The sequence below is a fragment of the Dermochelys coriacea genome, chromosome 9 (genome assembly GCF_009764565.3).
Source record: "Dermochelys coriacea isolate rDerCor1 chromosome 9, rDerCor1.pri.v4, whole genome shotgun sequence".
NCBI classification, from domain to species: domain Eukaryota; kingdom Metazoa; phylum Chordata; order Testudines; family Dermochelyidae; genus Dermochelys; species Dermochelys coriacea.
In genome coordinates, this window is record NC_050076.1 from 75,054,301 (window position 1) to 75,068,892 (window position 14,592).

A 14,592-nucleotide genomic window follows, 5' to 3' on the forward strand; every position below is an offset into this window, starting at 1 on the left:
CTGGCTTCTCCTGTAAATCAAGTTTTTAATTATCCAAGTTCTATGATTCTCCTGCTGCCTGTAGCATGTTTCAGGAAAAACTACATGGAAAGACTTGAACTTCCTCCCTTTTTTCTTTTTCTTTTCTTCCCCCACCAAAAAAAAAAAAAAATTAAAATTCAGATCTTTTTGAAACACAAAGGGGCATAACTCTATTGTTTGTTCATTGCAGGTCAGCTTTATTTAAGATGTGTAGACTCCAGAGCTCCTATTTTCCTTAGATTATTTACCATGTGCATAACTTTTTTTTTTTTTTTTTTTTAAGTCCCAGATAAACCAATTCCAGCAAGATATTTCAAGAAGAGATGGAAGTAACAGTGACTTCCAGATGAGGCTGCATGAACTTACTTCAATGTTGGAAGAGAAGGAGACTTTTATTAAACAGCAGCAAGAGGTAAAACAGTGTTCATTTGTGCTACAGTTTTATAAAGTCTATTATTTACTCTTACCCTGTTGAGGACCATAAGAAAATTCAAATTCTAACTGTAAATCATTAGAGCGGGTGGGGTAGAGAAGATCTGCCAAGATAACAGATCAGTTTCCTTTAATTGCCCTGCTACATGTAAAACTATATAAGGCTTTGGTTTGCAGGACACTTCTTCTATCTATTACTATAAAAATCCTTTGTAAGAATCTTTAATACTTATCAACAGCTGCCCCTTCCTTTCCTCCATGCTAAGTAGATGCCCAGTTCTATAAGCATGCCTCATAGAGAGGGGAGTTCTGCAACCTGTTCAACCTTTTGTCTCTCCTGAACGGGAGTAATTTTTGCCCAACCCCTAGTAATACCCTTGACTGTTAGGTAGAGCCTGTAGGCCTTTCTCTGACCCAGTCTATTGGAATAACCAAATTTGATTCATTGTGTCTTCTGAAAGGAGTTTAACCTTATTATTTTCTTGTGACTTTAGAGTTAAAAATGATAATTCTGAACTCTTCAACTAAATAAATGTTTTTGGTTTCCTTAGGAACTCTTTAGGTTGAAGCAAGAAAGATTATCATGCAGTCAATCCACAGGTGTAACAAAATCTATCATCACAAAAAAGTAATGTAGCAATATCATTCTTTTTTTAAAAATTGTTTTTTAATTTTCATTTTATACTGGTTTCACAGCAGTAGTGGCCTGCAACATCAGGTTACAGATTCTCTTTTAAAATGTTATTTAATAACAGTGCTTAGAAAAAACCCCAGATAAGAAAAATCTCTGGAGAGGATGTGCTTTATATAGTCCCACTGACCATTAAAATGAAGTGTTTGGAGGATGTGAAGATAAATGAGTGTGTTCCTTCCTCTGAATCTCACTTGATAACTAAACCTTAGAAAGTTGTATATGTCTGAGAAATGCCAGTGTTCTAAGACTTAGTTGGAAATCTATCCTACTGCACTTTTTATTCAAAACATTTGTATTTATGGCCAGAAAATGATCACAATAAATATGGCAATCTCTGTCCATAGTGAATGCTGATTTAGACTTGCTTGCTTTAGGGATAAAAAAATATGTACTGTTTTAATCCATTTTGCTCTTCAGAGTTAACAACACTAAAGCTTGGTGTACACTACAGAATTAGGTTGACATAAGGCAGCTTATATCCGTATTTATACTACAGCCTTTCTCCCACTAATGTAAGGGCCCTATTACACCTCCACTTATGCTGGTGTAGTTAAGACATAGGCTGTCTGGTCAATTTCATGGCTCCAAAGGAGCGGTGAAATTGACCAGAAAGCTGACTCTGCAACTGAGGAGTCCAGGCTGGACTCTCCTTATCAGAGACAAAAAGCCCCAGGTGGCTGCCCTCCCCCTGCTCCTGGCAGGGAGCTGTGTGAAGCTGAAATCCCTGTCTCTTAGCTCCACCCCTCCACTGACAGAAGGACGGTAGTGTGGCCATCAGCCATTGCAGTAATTACTGTGGTGGCTGTAAGTAGAGCTAACATAGGTCTACTTAAGATTGTAGTGTAGACATGTCCTGGGCTGAGAACACACATGTCAAAAGAACAGTAAAAAACAGTCCGTACTATTGCCATTTTTTTTTTTTTTGTCCTCTGCAACTATATGCCTGTGTCTTTTGAGCATCCTTTAATACTAATTAATGGATGTTGGACAGAATCATGGCATATAGTTTGTAGTTAGTAATGAGTGTTTGGCTTTAAAAGAAAAAGTAATACATGTGGAAACACACACTTCTAAAGTGGATGCCTTGGAGGAGAGAGAATTTCGGTTGGGTAAATAATTAACTAAAGCCTTTTAAAAACTATGGTTTAGATATTTACTTAACTCTTTTAAACAAATCTGGGCCCAATAACTAATCTAGAAGTGAGTATTGTGGGGGAAAGGTTGAATTGGTCCCCAAGACAAAATACTGCTTTGGACATAGATATTTATCTCTGCTGAGCTTTGTAAACAGTATTCCACTTACAGTTTTGAAAACTTTTTATACAGGTACCTGAATCAATATCCAATCCTTGGTCTCCTGTCCAATGACTACATGGTTTCATCACCAGTTAGACAAAACAGAGACTATTGTAATTGAGAAGACTGAAGCAATGTAGAAACATGTAAGTATCCATGTTAGTTATATTCATTTCTGTTGTTGTGCAGATCAGTACTCTAAAGATATTTAGGGAGTTCAGACTTTAAAGAAGCAAAAATGGGCTGGTAAAAAGCATTAAAGCAACAAAAACTTATTTTGGAGGCTTTTTTCTGTAAATAAAATAGCAAAATGAGCAATAGCTCAATAAGAACAGCCTAGAGAATGTTTCATAATAGACAAGTACTATGACATTTCTAAAAATGGTCTATGCATGTGGTGAAGAATAATAAGTAGAATAGCCTCTACTCTTTTCCTCTCGTCTATTGTACCTCAATCTTACAACCCTACTTTAGCCTTTGAAAGGGTTACAGTTTCTATTGATGTACACCATAAGTAGTACTGGTATGGTGGTAAATGAAGATTAAGCCAAATCCACTGTTAAATCCCAGCACTGAAAATGTGCCTATTTTCTCTTATCTCTAATAGGATGTACCACCACTCAATAAACTAGTAGGGTGGGTGAATAAGAGGCTCTCATACAAAACTCAAAGCCCAGGGACGCTGGTAGTTTCAAATCACCTTTATCTGCTCTGAAAGGGTTGCTCCTTTAGCTCTGTGATATGATTGACACAGTTACAAGCAGTTTCAAGGTTGCCCCACAACACTGCCTGGAATCTCTGCTTGTTCTAAACTAAAGCCCCCACCCCTCCAACTACATGTAGTCTCCAGGACTTCTGAGGCGATCCTCAGCAGCCAGCCTTACATAGTTCCTGAGGAGTCCTCCACCAGTTGGACATCAGCATTGGTTTAGAGCCCTTTTACAATAGGTAGAGCAGTGCATAGGGGCTTGCTTTTGAATACAAGTAGTTTGCAGACAAGGTTTCTGGGGAGCAGTACTTTAACCCTGACTATAAATAATAAATATACATCCAGCCTCGTAAACCTTAGCTGGCACTTCACACAGACAAACCAGTTCCTTTCACTGAAGAAACAAACACATGACAGGTAGGAAAGATTGGTGGGTTTTAAGGAGAGAGTGGGGAGCATGTAGGTGAGAACGGGGAGGCTGTTCCTGCTGCAGGGGACACCATAGGAGCGTACTCAATTCTGAGTACAAGGAGAGAGGTGGTGGTAGAGGTGTAGAAGTTACAAGGGACAGCTGGAGCCTGTTCGAAAGTTAAACACATTTGTTTGTTTCACTACAGGAGAGAGAGAGTACTATAAGCTGAGAGAAATTTTGAGGTTTTATCTCCTGCAAACATCAGGACAGCTCCCTAAATGAAAAATCCCTCCCACACTTAATGGGAGCAGGATTTAAGTCAACAGCACCAGGTTTTCACCCAAGATCTTCAGAGTTATGAACTGACTGATCAGCCACATGCCTCATTTGGAACCAGAAGTATGCAATCGAGCAGCAGCAGAGACCAATAAATACATTACTGTTAAATGTAAACTACTATACAGAAGAAAAATGCTCCTTTCCCTTTTTTTTTTTTTAAAGTAAAGTTTCAAAGCTGAATTAAGCCAGTGTTCAGTTGTAAACTTTTGATAGAATATCCGTAACATTTTGTTCAGAATTACGAACAACCTCCCTTCCAAGGTGCTCATAACTCTGAGGTTCGACTGTAGCAGGTTTCAGTTGAAAAGAAATTATTTTACTTAAGTTACAAAATGACAATATAGGTTTATACTAGAGGTGTTTTAACTTCACATGTAACATCAAATGCTACTGTAACAACACACGAGGCAGTGTATTTCAGTTTTTATCAGTTACTACAAAAAATTTAAGCAAGCTTTTTTTCACTGAAACGTGGTGGTGTGTATAGGTAAAATTTTCAGAAGCACCTATGTGCTCATTATTGTACTTTTTAAAAATAAGTAGCAGTTGAGTAGCATGCTACCATGAGTACTAGAATATTTAAACCTGGGTGCTTAAAGATAAGCACTGAATGGGAACTAAGGCTATTCACATTAGGTATCTGAGTCCCATGGAATGTCAGATACCTAATGTATAAAAACAACCATGTTTCTTGCATAGACTTATTTGTAAGCACTTGTACATGTACAGCAAAATTGTTACATATGTGAAATCTAATGTGATGTATGTTTTGTGACAGGAATAACTTCCACTCAATTAATTGCTTATTTCTTTTAGGAATGAAGAGATCCAGTGATAGTCCCAGCTGTTTAAAGGAGCTCATACCAAATGACTGTATCATGGCTTTAACCTTCTTCTGTTTTCATCATTAAAAGGTTGTCTAATATTTAGAACGAGGCCTTTCCCTGAACCCTAGTCAAAGGTGTATGTGTTAAAGACATGCAGTGGGAAATAATGGATTGTAAAAAGCAATAGCTGGCCTTACTCAAAGCAAGAAATTAACTTCTATCTGACAAAGAACATGCATTTTTCATAGTCTGCCCATTACCACCACTGCGTCATAACACACAATACTAGCGTTACATGCAGTTAAATCCCAGATGCTACATTCTCTATGGAGATGAAAAGCAACAAGCCATACCATTTAGGAAGTTCAGTCCTTCCAGACCACATTGAGTAAAGGGGTATTTTTCCATTCCTTGCTGCATTACTAAGGAGAGGACCAAAAACCCCACTTAGATTTAGTCTGCATGCCTGGTGAAGAGTAATAATCGTGAACAGTAGAGGCAAAATTACATCAATTACAAATTAGTTGGTAAAGTTTGACACGCATGTCTGCACATCAGCATTTCTTGAAAGGGTGGTGCTCATAATTTTGATACACCTAAAATAGTGGTACCAGTTTCTACTGCTAGAAAATCTTGTAAAGTGTTAATTTATTACATTGGTTCCACTCCTGCACTTGGCATTTGATCTCAGTATGGACAGATGAGAAAAGATAAGTTCAGCCCCTAATGGAAATTTAATCAGTGAAGTTTAGAATTTCTCATGCCATTTTTTGTGTGCTTTTTTTTTTTTTAAAAAAAATGTAAAAGTAAAAGTTACCTCTCTGAAAACATTTACAGCATTCTGTACATTAACTTGGGAGTAACTCCATGCAAGATAAACTCCCCTCCATCCATCTCCTCAATATTGGGCCATAAGTGAGTGCTAATTTAGCAGATACAGTTTATGAAAAACAACATCTATAATCTGGCAAAATCTTCTAAACTTTTAAATTTAAGACAACTAAGTTTTTTAAAAAGTGCATTAGAGATCATATGAATAAGTTTTTGACTGAACCTTTATAACTGAAAAACAGCTGTGACTATCTGTACTAGGCATAGTTTAAGATTCTTGAAATTTACTTGTAAATCAAAATTTCAAGAATGTAGCATATCCATTTTTTATATTGGGGAAAAGTAGAATGAAAATAGATCTTGGGCTATATTCTGTTAATGGAGCAAAATTCCCACTTGATTAGGACCACACAATGTGTCCCAATGTCTTTGGTAAAAATAGAAAAAGTAGTAAGTTGAAGCAATGTGGTGGGGTTTGAAAAAAAAATATAGAGAAGATACTGGGAGGAGAGGAATTAATGGTTCTACAGTACTTAATGGGTGCTGGCTTTTGTAATGGGTTTTTCTATATTTTAGTTATAGGCACCCTGGAGTCCATTTTATATCCATACAGATACAATATATATGTTGGTGAGAGCACTTGTGACCTATGGGTAATAACTGGGAAATAAACATTCTTTGTCTATTAATAAAATATAATGTGCAAGTTTAATTTTCTGTTAACAAAACCTTACAGCTGTGCGTCTATCTGCTTTAGAAAAACATCTAAGGCCTATCTTTTAATTCTTAGATGCATTAATTTATCTAAACGGCTAGGCTACTTGATGCTGCATTTTATTTAACACTGTTACTAGACCCCAAATCCTTTATGCAGGATCTCAGGAGTTCACTGAAGGGCACTTAGGGGAGAGAGCTTGCTCTATAGTGCTCCACACTGCTGCTGGTTTATGGCCCTTTGCACCACCAAAGAAATTATCAATATTTTGAGAAAAACAGTTAGTCTGTTTTCCACCCCAAAGTCACAAAACAATTAGACTCTCATGGGGGGCAAAAATTTCTCAAAAACATTGAAGGCAACTTCCATTCAAATGTTCAGTAGGGACTCATCTATCCATCCTTACTCAGGTAATGTCAATGGGCAGTTTGTCTATGATATCGCAACTTCAGACTCACTGAAACTTTAATTGGCCAGAACTCAAATATTTCCTTCATTCTACGGCAACTTTCCTATTTAGGGGCTTGTTTATGCCCTTCTGAACCCAATGGGCATTTTGTCACTTATCTTAACAGGGAGTAGGATCAGACCCTGGGCTCAAACTCCTGAAAATTAGATGTCACCTTATTCCTAATGGATATATTAAAGCCCCAATTTCTTATGGCTGACTGCACTTTACACCATTTTAAAATAATTCTCATTTAGTTACTATGCAAACATGACATTCACAGGGCTCCTTCCCTGCCAAAAGTAAAGGAATTTACAGAGTAAATGGTGATGCTAGAAGATTTTCACATGAAAACGTGGGAAATTGTTTTTGTCAAAATGTAGTCTGCCTAATGGCCATGGCATAAAACAGTCTCCTGTTTTTTACTTTAAGTAAAGCAAAACAGCCAGTATCATAGGCTTAGTAAAATGAAAAGACTGAATAAAATGGCTGCTTTTTTTAAAAAACAAACACCACCTCTGGGGAGCTTTGACTTGAGGGAAAAAAAAACCTTCATTTTAAAAACAGGTATGGCTAACTATCTTTGCTGGCATCATCTTAGTCTTGTCTCCCTCTAGCTCAACTACCTTGGAAGCAATTCAACAGGCAGTGCACATAAAGGAAGAATGCTTTTGGGGGGGAAGGAATCACATAAAAAAGGGTACAGACTGTCCAATGTATTTATTGGGCTATGATAATTTTGTACGAAGTATGCCCTTGTGACTGAGTTATCATTAGACTGCTGGATCTGTAGCTAAATCTCTGTACATAGCTATAACCATAGCGATATAGCTACAGTCTACATGTATCTATACAGATTGTAGCTATATCGCTATGGTTATAGCTATGTACAAATATCTAATATCTCTTAGTCTATGCCTACAGAGAGCTACAGATATCTGTGGCTTCAGCAAGCCAGATAGCCAGCTACAGCCAGAGATCTCTATCTACATCTAGCACTGTAGACATCCACAGTGTATCTCTAGATACAAAAGATTGCTATGGGTATGTATTTGCATCTCTGGGGTTTTTTATATATATATATATATATATATATATTATATATATATATTATAAATATAAAATCTGTGTATACAAATATGAGAGCACTGTATGTACAGCTAGCTATCTCTAAAGAGAAATGTGTATTCTACATTTTAAAGCATGTAGGATTTATTGACTTGCAGTTGTAATAATTAAGGGCCACATTTCTCATGAAAGTAATTCAAATGATCCTATCACAGGTGTCTGTTTGCCCAGAGTAGTGTAACCATATGCAATTCATCCACAAAAGCAGTAAATCTTGGCTGGTCAGAACCACCCACCTTAAGGTACTGTGCCACCTATTTATGATCAGTAGGCTCCTTTTGCTGACTCCAAAAGCCCTCTCAAAGGGGGATCATCATTAACCCCCTAACACTGGATGGGAGGATATGACTGATTTACTAAATGAGTGGTGTCAGTGGTCTATGGATAAAAAGTTCTTAAAACCATGATTTACTGCCAGTTTATTTTATGCTAAAATAATTTTAAAAGCTCTAGGAATAAGTTTGTCTGCTCTGCTATCCTGCCTCCAGCACTACTCAATAGCTGAAGCTTGACACAGTGATTATGCATGTATCCAACCCTGCATTGCTATACAGAAAGAAATTTGCCTTCCTGACTCCTGGTGGTCAGCGGCATTCCTTCTTCCCACAGTGCCTAAGATAAAAGCATTTGGAAGGAAAGCTTAGGCCATCAAATCTCTAGGGTAAAGTCTGCAGGTACAGGGCATTCCTACTAGCAGAACTTCACCCCTGAAATTCAGTCCTACAACATACATGCCTGAGCCCAAAAGTGACCACAGAGAAGCAAAGCGTTCCATTAACGCTGTCTTTGGAATCTCCTCATAGACTACTGCTGCTACTGGGTTCACTGTTATATATTCAAAGTATATTTTCCTCATTTTGGAGAAGCTATTGTATGGTATTGTTTTTATCTATATAAACTGTGCCCAGATGCTATAGGAATGGAACCTTTAAAAACTACTGAACAAAACAATTCTCAAAAGATTGCCAAGTTAGCATAAATAGACCAAATACTTGTAGACAACACAGCAAATAGTGCAAGAGAGTGAACAGAAAATATTCAAAACTTACAGTAAAAATGATTTTGGAGGCTCCATAGTACATCAAGACTTTTGCAACACTCCTCTGTTGAATACTTCATGCAGAGAGGAAGCACCTTTAAAAATAAACATGCAAAATTACTAAAATTCTCTATTGAATATGAGGTGTTGACTTATAGCAATAACTTTTAAAAGTCTTTCAGGTTTACAAAAGCCAATCTGTGATCTATTTGAATGCTCTTCCCCACAGTGATACAAACAGCAGAAATGTAAAAATAATTCAGAGGTTAAAGAAACTCCCATCCAACTAATTGATAGTATTAAAAAATTCAAAGTTAAAGAAAGAAACTTTCCTTAATCTTTATTTATTCTTTATTTGCAGAAGTCTCTGCAAATATGCAGCCACACTTATTTATAGTACAGAATCCACAAGAGACAGAGCAACAGATAAAAATGTATCATTCTCTGAATGCCCTTGTTTTTATTAACACTCTTCATTATGTTACTATAGTTTTATATGTATTTTTATTTTAAAAATGAATAATGAGACTGTCCAATAACTGAGGCATAACTAGGGCTGTCAAGTTTCAGAGTAGCAGCCGTGTTAGTCTGTATTCGGAAAAAGAAAAGGAGTACTTGTGGCACCTTAGAGACTAACAAATTTATTAGAGCATAAGCTTTTGTGAGCTGTAGCTCACGAAAGCTTATGATCTAATAAATTTGTTAGAGCATAAGCTTTCGTGAGCTACAAGTGAGCTACAGCTCATAAAAGCTTATGCTCTAATAAATTTGTTAGTCTCTAAGGTGCCACAAGTACTCCTTTTCTTTTTAGAGCTGTCAAGTGATTAAAAAAATTAATCACGATTAATCACGCAGTTAAACAATAATAGAATACCATTTATGTAAATATTTTTGAATGTTTTCTACATTTTCAAGTATATAGATTTCAATTACAACAGAATACAAAGTGTACAGTGCTCACTTTATTTTTTATTACAAATATTTGCACTGTAAAAAACAAAAGAAATAGTATTTTTCAATTCACCTAATACAGGAATTGTAGTGAAATCTCTTTATCATGAACAGGTTTTAGAGTGGTAGCCATGTTAGTCTGTATCAGCAAAAATAATGAGTCTCCAAGGTGCCACAAGGACTCTTAACAAATTTATTTGGGCATAAGCTTTTGTGGGTTAGAACCCACTTCATCAGATGCATGGAGTGAAAATACAGGAGCAGGTATAAATACATGAAAGGACGGGGGTTGCTTTACCAAGTGTGAGGTCAGTCTAACAAGATAAATCAATTATCATCCTAGCCACTATGGATGTAGAAGCCCTCTACACTAACATTCCACACAAAGATGGACTACAAGCCATCAGGAATAGCATCCTCGATACCATCACGGCAAACCTGGTGGTTGAACTTTGTGACTTTGCCCTCACCCACAACTGTTTCAGATTTGGGGACAATTTATACTTTCAAGTCAGCAGGACTACTATGGGTACCCGCATACCCGCATGACCCCTCAGTATGCCTACACTTTTATGGCTGACTTAGAACAATGCTTCCTCAGCTTTTGTCCCCTTTTACTTGCACTACACTGATGACACCTTCATCATCTGGACCCATGGAGGCTGTTGAGGAATTTCAGGATTTCAATGATTTCCACCCTACCACCAACCTCAGTCTTGACCAGTCCACACCCGTCCACTTTCTAGACCCTACAGTGCTAATAAGCGATGGTCACATGAACACCACCCTATACCGGAAACCTAGTGACTGCTATACTTACCTATGTGTCGCCAGCTTTCATCCAGACTGTATCACATGATCTACTGTCTACAGCCAACCTCTAAGTTAAAGTGCATTTGATCCCTCAGACAAAGACAAACACCTACAGAATCTCTATCAAGGGTTCTTAAAACTGCAGTACCCACCTGGTGAAGTGAAGAAACAGATTGACAGAGCCAGAAGGGTACCAAGAAGTCACCTACTACAAGACAGGCCCAACAAAGAAAGTAACAGAACGCCACTAGCCATCTCCTAAAGCCTCCATCTAAAACCTCTCCAGCGCATCATCAAGGTTCTACAACCTATCCTGAAGGACGATCCCTTACTCTCACAGACCTTGGGAGACAGGCCAGTCCTCGCTTACAGACAGCCCCCCAACCTGAAGCAAATACCAGCAACTACACAACTACCAACCCAGGAACCAAACCTTGCTAAAGACCCCAGTGCCAACTCTGTCCACATATCTATTCAAGGGACACCATCATAGGACCTAATCACATCAGCCACACCATCAAGGGCTCATTCACCTGCACATCTACCAATGTGATCTGTGCCAGCAATGCCCCTCTGTCATGTACATTGGCCAAACCGGACAGTCTCTACGCAAAAGAGTAAATGGACACTAATCTGACATCAAGAATCATTACATTCAAAAACCAGTGGAGAACACTTCAATCTCTCTGGTCACTCAATAACAGATCTGAAAGTGGCAGTACTTGTGTGAGGTGAATTGAAAAATACTATTTCTTTTGTTTAGAGTGCAAATATTTGTAATAAAAAAATAATATAAAGTGAGCACTGTAGACTTTGTATTCTGTGTTGTAATTAAATTTATTTGAAAATGTAGACAAGCATCCAAAAATATTTAATAAATTTCAATTGGTAGTCTATTGCTTAACAGTGTGATTAATCGTGATTGAATTAATCGTGTGAGTTAACTGACAGCCCCACTGATAACTAAGCACTGTGTATTTTAAATACATATAATTCACTCAAAGTTGTTTTAATAAAAATAGTTCTGTAAAAATAAACATGAATTTTAAAACAGCTAATATGTATTTTATCCATGTACAGGAAACAACAGTAGAGAAAAGGAAGTACATATTAAAAATAAATTTATGTTCTTTTGCCAAAAAAGGCATTTTTCCCTTATTTAACTTTTTCGTTAATTCTATAGCTGTGGAGTTTATTAAAAAAGATCACAAATGTTTAGATGCAATACTGGGATAATAATTTTCCAGATTTAACTTTATATTATGAAGCCCATTTTAAATTACAGTACATGGCCAAGAAAAATGATCATACCACCAAGCTTCTAGTTTTTCCCTTATTTACATCATTTAAAATTTATGAAACAAAAATTTATTTAAACAAAATTTCATAGTTTTGGTGGCAAAATACCATGTTTGTATATGCTGTTTACTGAAGCAGAGATACTGGCTATTGTCTTACTTACGAGGAGTGTCTTCTATTAAGACATAAAACTTTGTTGTGTATTGGCCATATGCCAATATTGTTAACAGTAAAAGATGTAGGAAGTACTCAAGCCATTGTTCAAATACCATGAGCATGGGAAACAGGAATATGGACTTTTGTCTTTTCTACTGTGGCTCTTTACACCTTTGATTATAGTATTCGACATTTCATTGATCATGTAATATTAAGGTTCTCTGAATATAGTTAACAGCCTACAAAACCTATGATATAAACATAAATTACTTATTTTTTATGTGCCTGTAGCTTTTAAATTTACATCATTTAATCAATAAAGTGCAATAAAAAAGTCTGACATTTTAAAGCAACCCCATCTGCGTATTTATAAGTTTCCTTTCTTGCATGAGCAAACATATTATTAACAGGCATATAAGCAGCATATATGTGGCCAATAAGACTTGCATCATTTTAGTGTTATGACACAGGACAGAGTACAGCTTTACAGCAGAGCTCACTTGACACAGTGTGCTACTTTGGATAGTGTCATATCAAATTTGCTTAGAAAAACATCACCATATTTGTTGTGTGATACTCACTGACAGTTTAAGAATACCATCTGCAATTCTTGAATTAGCAGAAAGCATAAATACTGTATATCACCAAGAACTTTTTGACATGCCTGGATTGCACATTATCCATGTACCCTTGCTAATCAAACTGTTCACAACTCCTTTTTGTGTTTTTTTAAAGAAAGCTATTCTTCTTTATTTTTGTTTCTTGAAAGATAAAGATGTTTAATGAATAGTACTTCTATTAGGAGTAACAACATGGATCCTGCATTTTAAAACAATTTATAGCAAAATGTTTATGCCCAAAATAGTGAACGCCCACCTGGTACTTGCTTGGAATTCTGGACTAAGTCGAACAGCTGACCATTTTTTTGGACAAGCAAAAAGTGCGCACACTAACCCCAGCCAAAACAATTAAACTCTCAAGTAGTACACAAAGGTTACATACAAATATCCAGAATGCCCACAATCAGCAGAGTAAAAATAAGCAGCAAACAAAAGCAGTGTATTTCCTTTCCATACAGTGAACTGTGGGGTTGCTCTGTTCACCCCCATTCACAACTTGGTCTGCCAATGCCCCCATCTCATCCTACAGAAGCAATCTGTCCATGTAATTTCTGGAATACTTTGGCATCTTCATTTCCATAAATGAATTTAGAGAGAAAGTGAGCTCTTGGGCTTTTCTCTTTTCTGTGTTTTCTTTCGGCTTGGTCCTTTATCTTCAGAGTTAATTTTTCTTTTGTAGCCCTACCACACCCCACACCCATCCTCCTAGCTCAACTCCAGCAGTCCCTGTCTTCCCTCCAGAATCCCACTCTGTTCCCTTAATCTGCAGGATTCCCACCCACCCTAGGAGCCTATTCTCTCCTGGCTCCTTCCTACTCTTCTCCAAGTGGTCCTTCCATTTACTTCCCGTCCTCCCCCAGGTCTGTGCCTGTCTCCCTCTGTCCCTGCTCTACTGGGCTTGGGGGTCCCCTCTGTGTCCCCAATCTTCGCTGCTCTGTGAGAATGTCCGCGCATCCAACAAGCAACTCGGAGGAGCCAGAAGCTGCTCCCATGTCCATTCACAGCCAGATCATAGAATCATAGAATCATAGAATATCAGGGTTGGAAGGGACCCCAGAAGGTCATCTAGTCCAACCCCCTGCTCAAAGCAGGACCAAGTCCCAGTTAAATCATCCCAGCCAGGGCTTTGTCAAGCCTGACCTTAAAAACCTCTAAGGAAGGAGATTCTACCACCTCCCTAGGTAACGCATTCCAGTGTTTCACCACCCTCTTAGTGAAAAAGTTTTTCCTAATATCCAATCTAAACCTCCCCCATTGCAACTTGAGACCATTACTCCTCGTTCTGTCATCTGCTACCATTGAGAACAGTCTAGAGCCATCCTCTTTGAAACCCCCTTTCAGGTAGTTGAAAGCAGCTATCAAATCCCCCCTCATTCTTCTCTTCTGCAGACTAAACAATCCCAGCTCCCTCAGCCTCTCCTCATAAGTCATGTGCTCTAGACCCCTAATCATTTTTGTTGCCCTTCGTTGTACTCTTTCCAATTTATCCACATCCTTCCTGTAGTGTGGGGCCCAAAACTGGACACAGTACTCCAGATGAGGCCTCACCAGTGTCGAATAGAGGGGAACGATCACGTCCCTCGATCTGCTCGCTATGCCCCTACTTATACAACCCAAAATGCCATTGGCCTTCTTGGCAACAAGGGCACACTGCTGACTCATATCCAGCTTCTCGTCCACTGTCACCCCTAGGTCCTTTTCCGCAGAACTGCTGCCGAGCCATTCGGTCCCTAGTCTGTAGCGGTGCATTGGATTCTTCCATCCTAAGTGCAGGACCCTGCATTTATCCTTATTGAACCTCATTAGATTTCTTTTGGCCCAATCCTCCAATTTGTCTAGGTCCTTCTGTATCCTATCCCTCC

At 37.9% G+C, this 14,592-nt stretch overlaps 2 protein-coding genes across 20 annotated transcripts in view; one reads left to right on the forward strand and one right to left on the reverse strand.

Moving 5' to 3' along the window:
- POF1B (POF1B actin binding protein) overlaps window positions 1-2,598 on the forward strand; it is a 40,689-nt gene extending 38,091 nt beyond the window's left edge. Inside the window, 4 exon segments of the mRNA XM_043493146.1 lie at window positions 305-433; window positions 1,005-1,081; window positions 2,474-2,543; window positions 2,545-2,598. Coding sequence (XP_043349081.1) covers window positions 305-433; window positions 1,005-1,081; window positions 2,474-2,543; window positions 2,545-2,583 — 315 coding nt within the window. The 3' untranslated portion in view covers window positions 2,584-2,598.
- The window catches only part of ZNF711 (zinc finger protein 711), a 93,952-nt gene that overhangs the window by 18,864 nt on the left and 60,496 nt on the right, over window positions 1-14,592 (reverse strand). For 10 of the 19 annotated variants that reach the window (XM_043493127.1, XM_043493126.1, XM_043493128.1 and 7 more), the window contains 2 exons: window positions 8,902-8,986; window positions 5,084-5,196 (listed from right to left, as the gene is read on the reverse strand). The gene's annotated coding sequence lies outside the window, so the exon portion shown is untranslated. Of the gene's footprint in view, window positions 1-2,666; window positions 2,735-5,083; window positions 5,197-5,900; window positions 6,882-8,901; window positions 8,987-10,662; window positions 10,795-14,592 lie in introns of those variants that run through there. The other 9 variants (XM_043493134.1, XM_043493132.1, XM_043493129.1 and 6 more) reach the window with 6 other exon arrangements.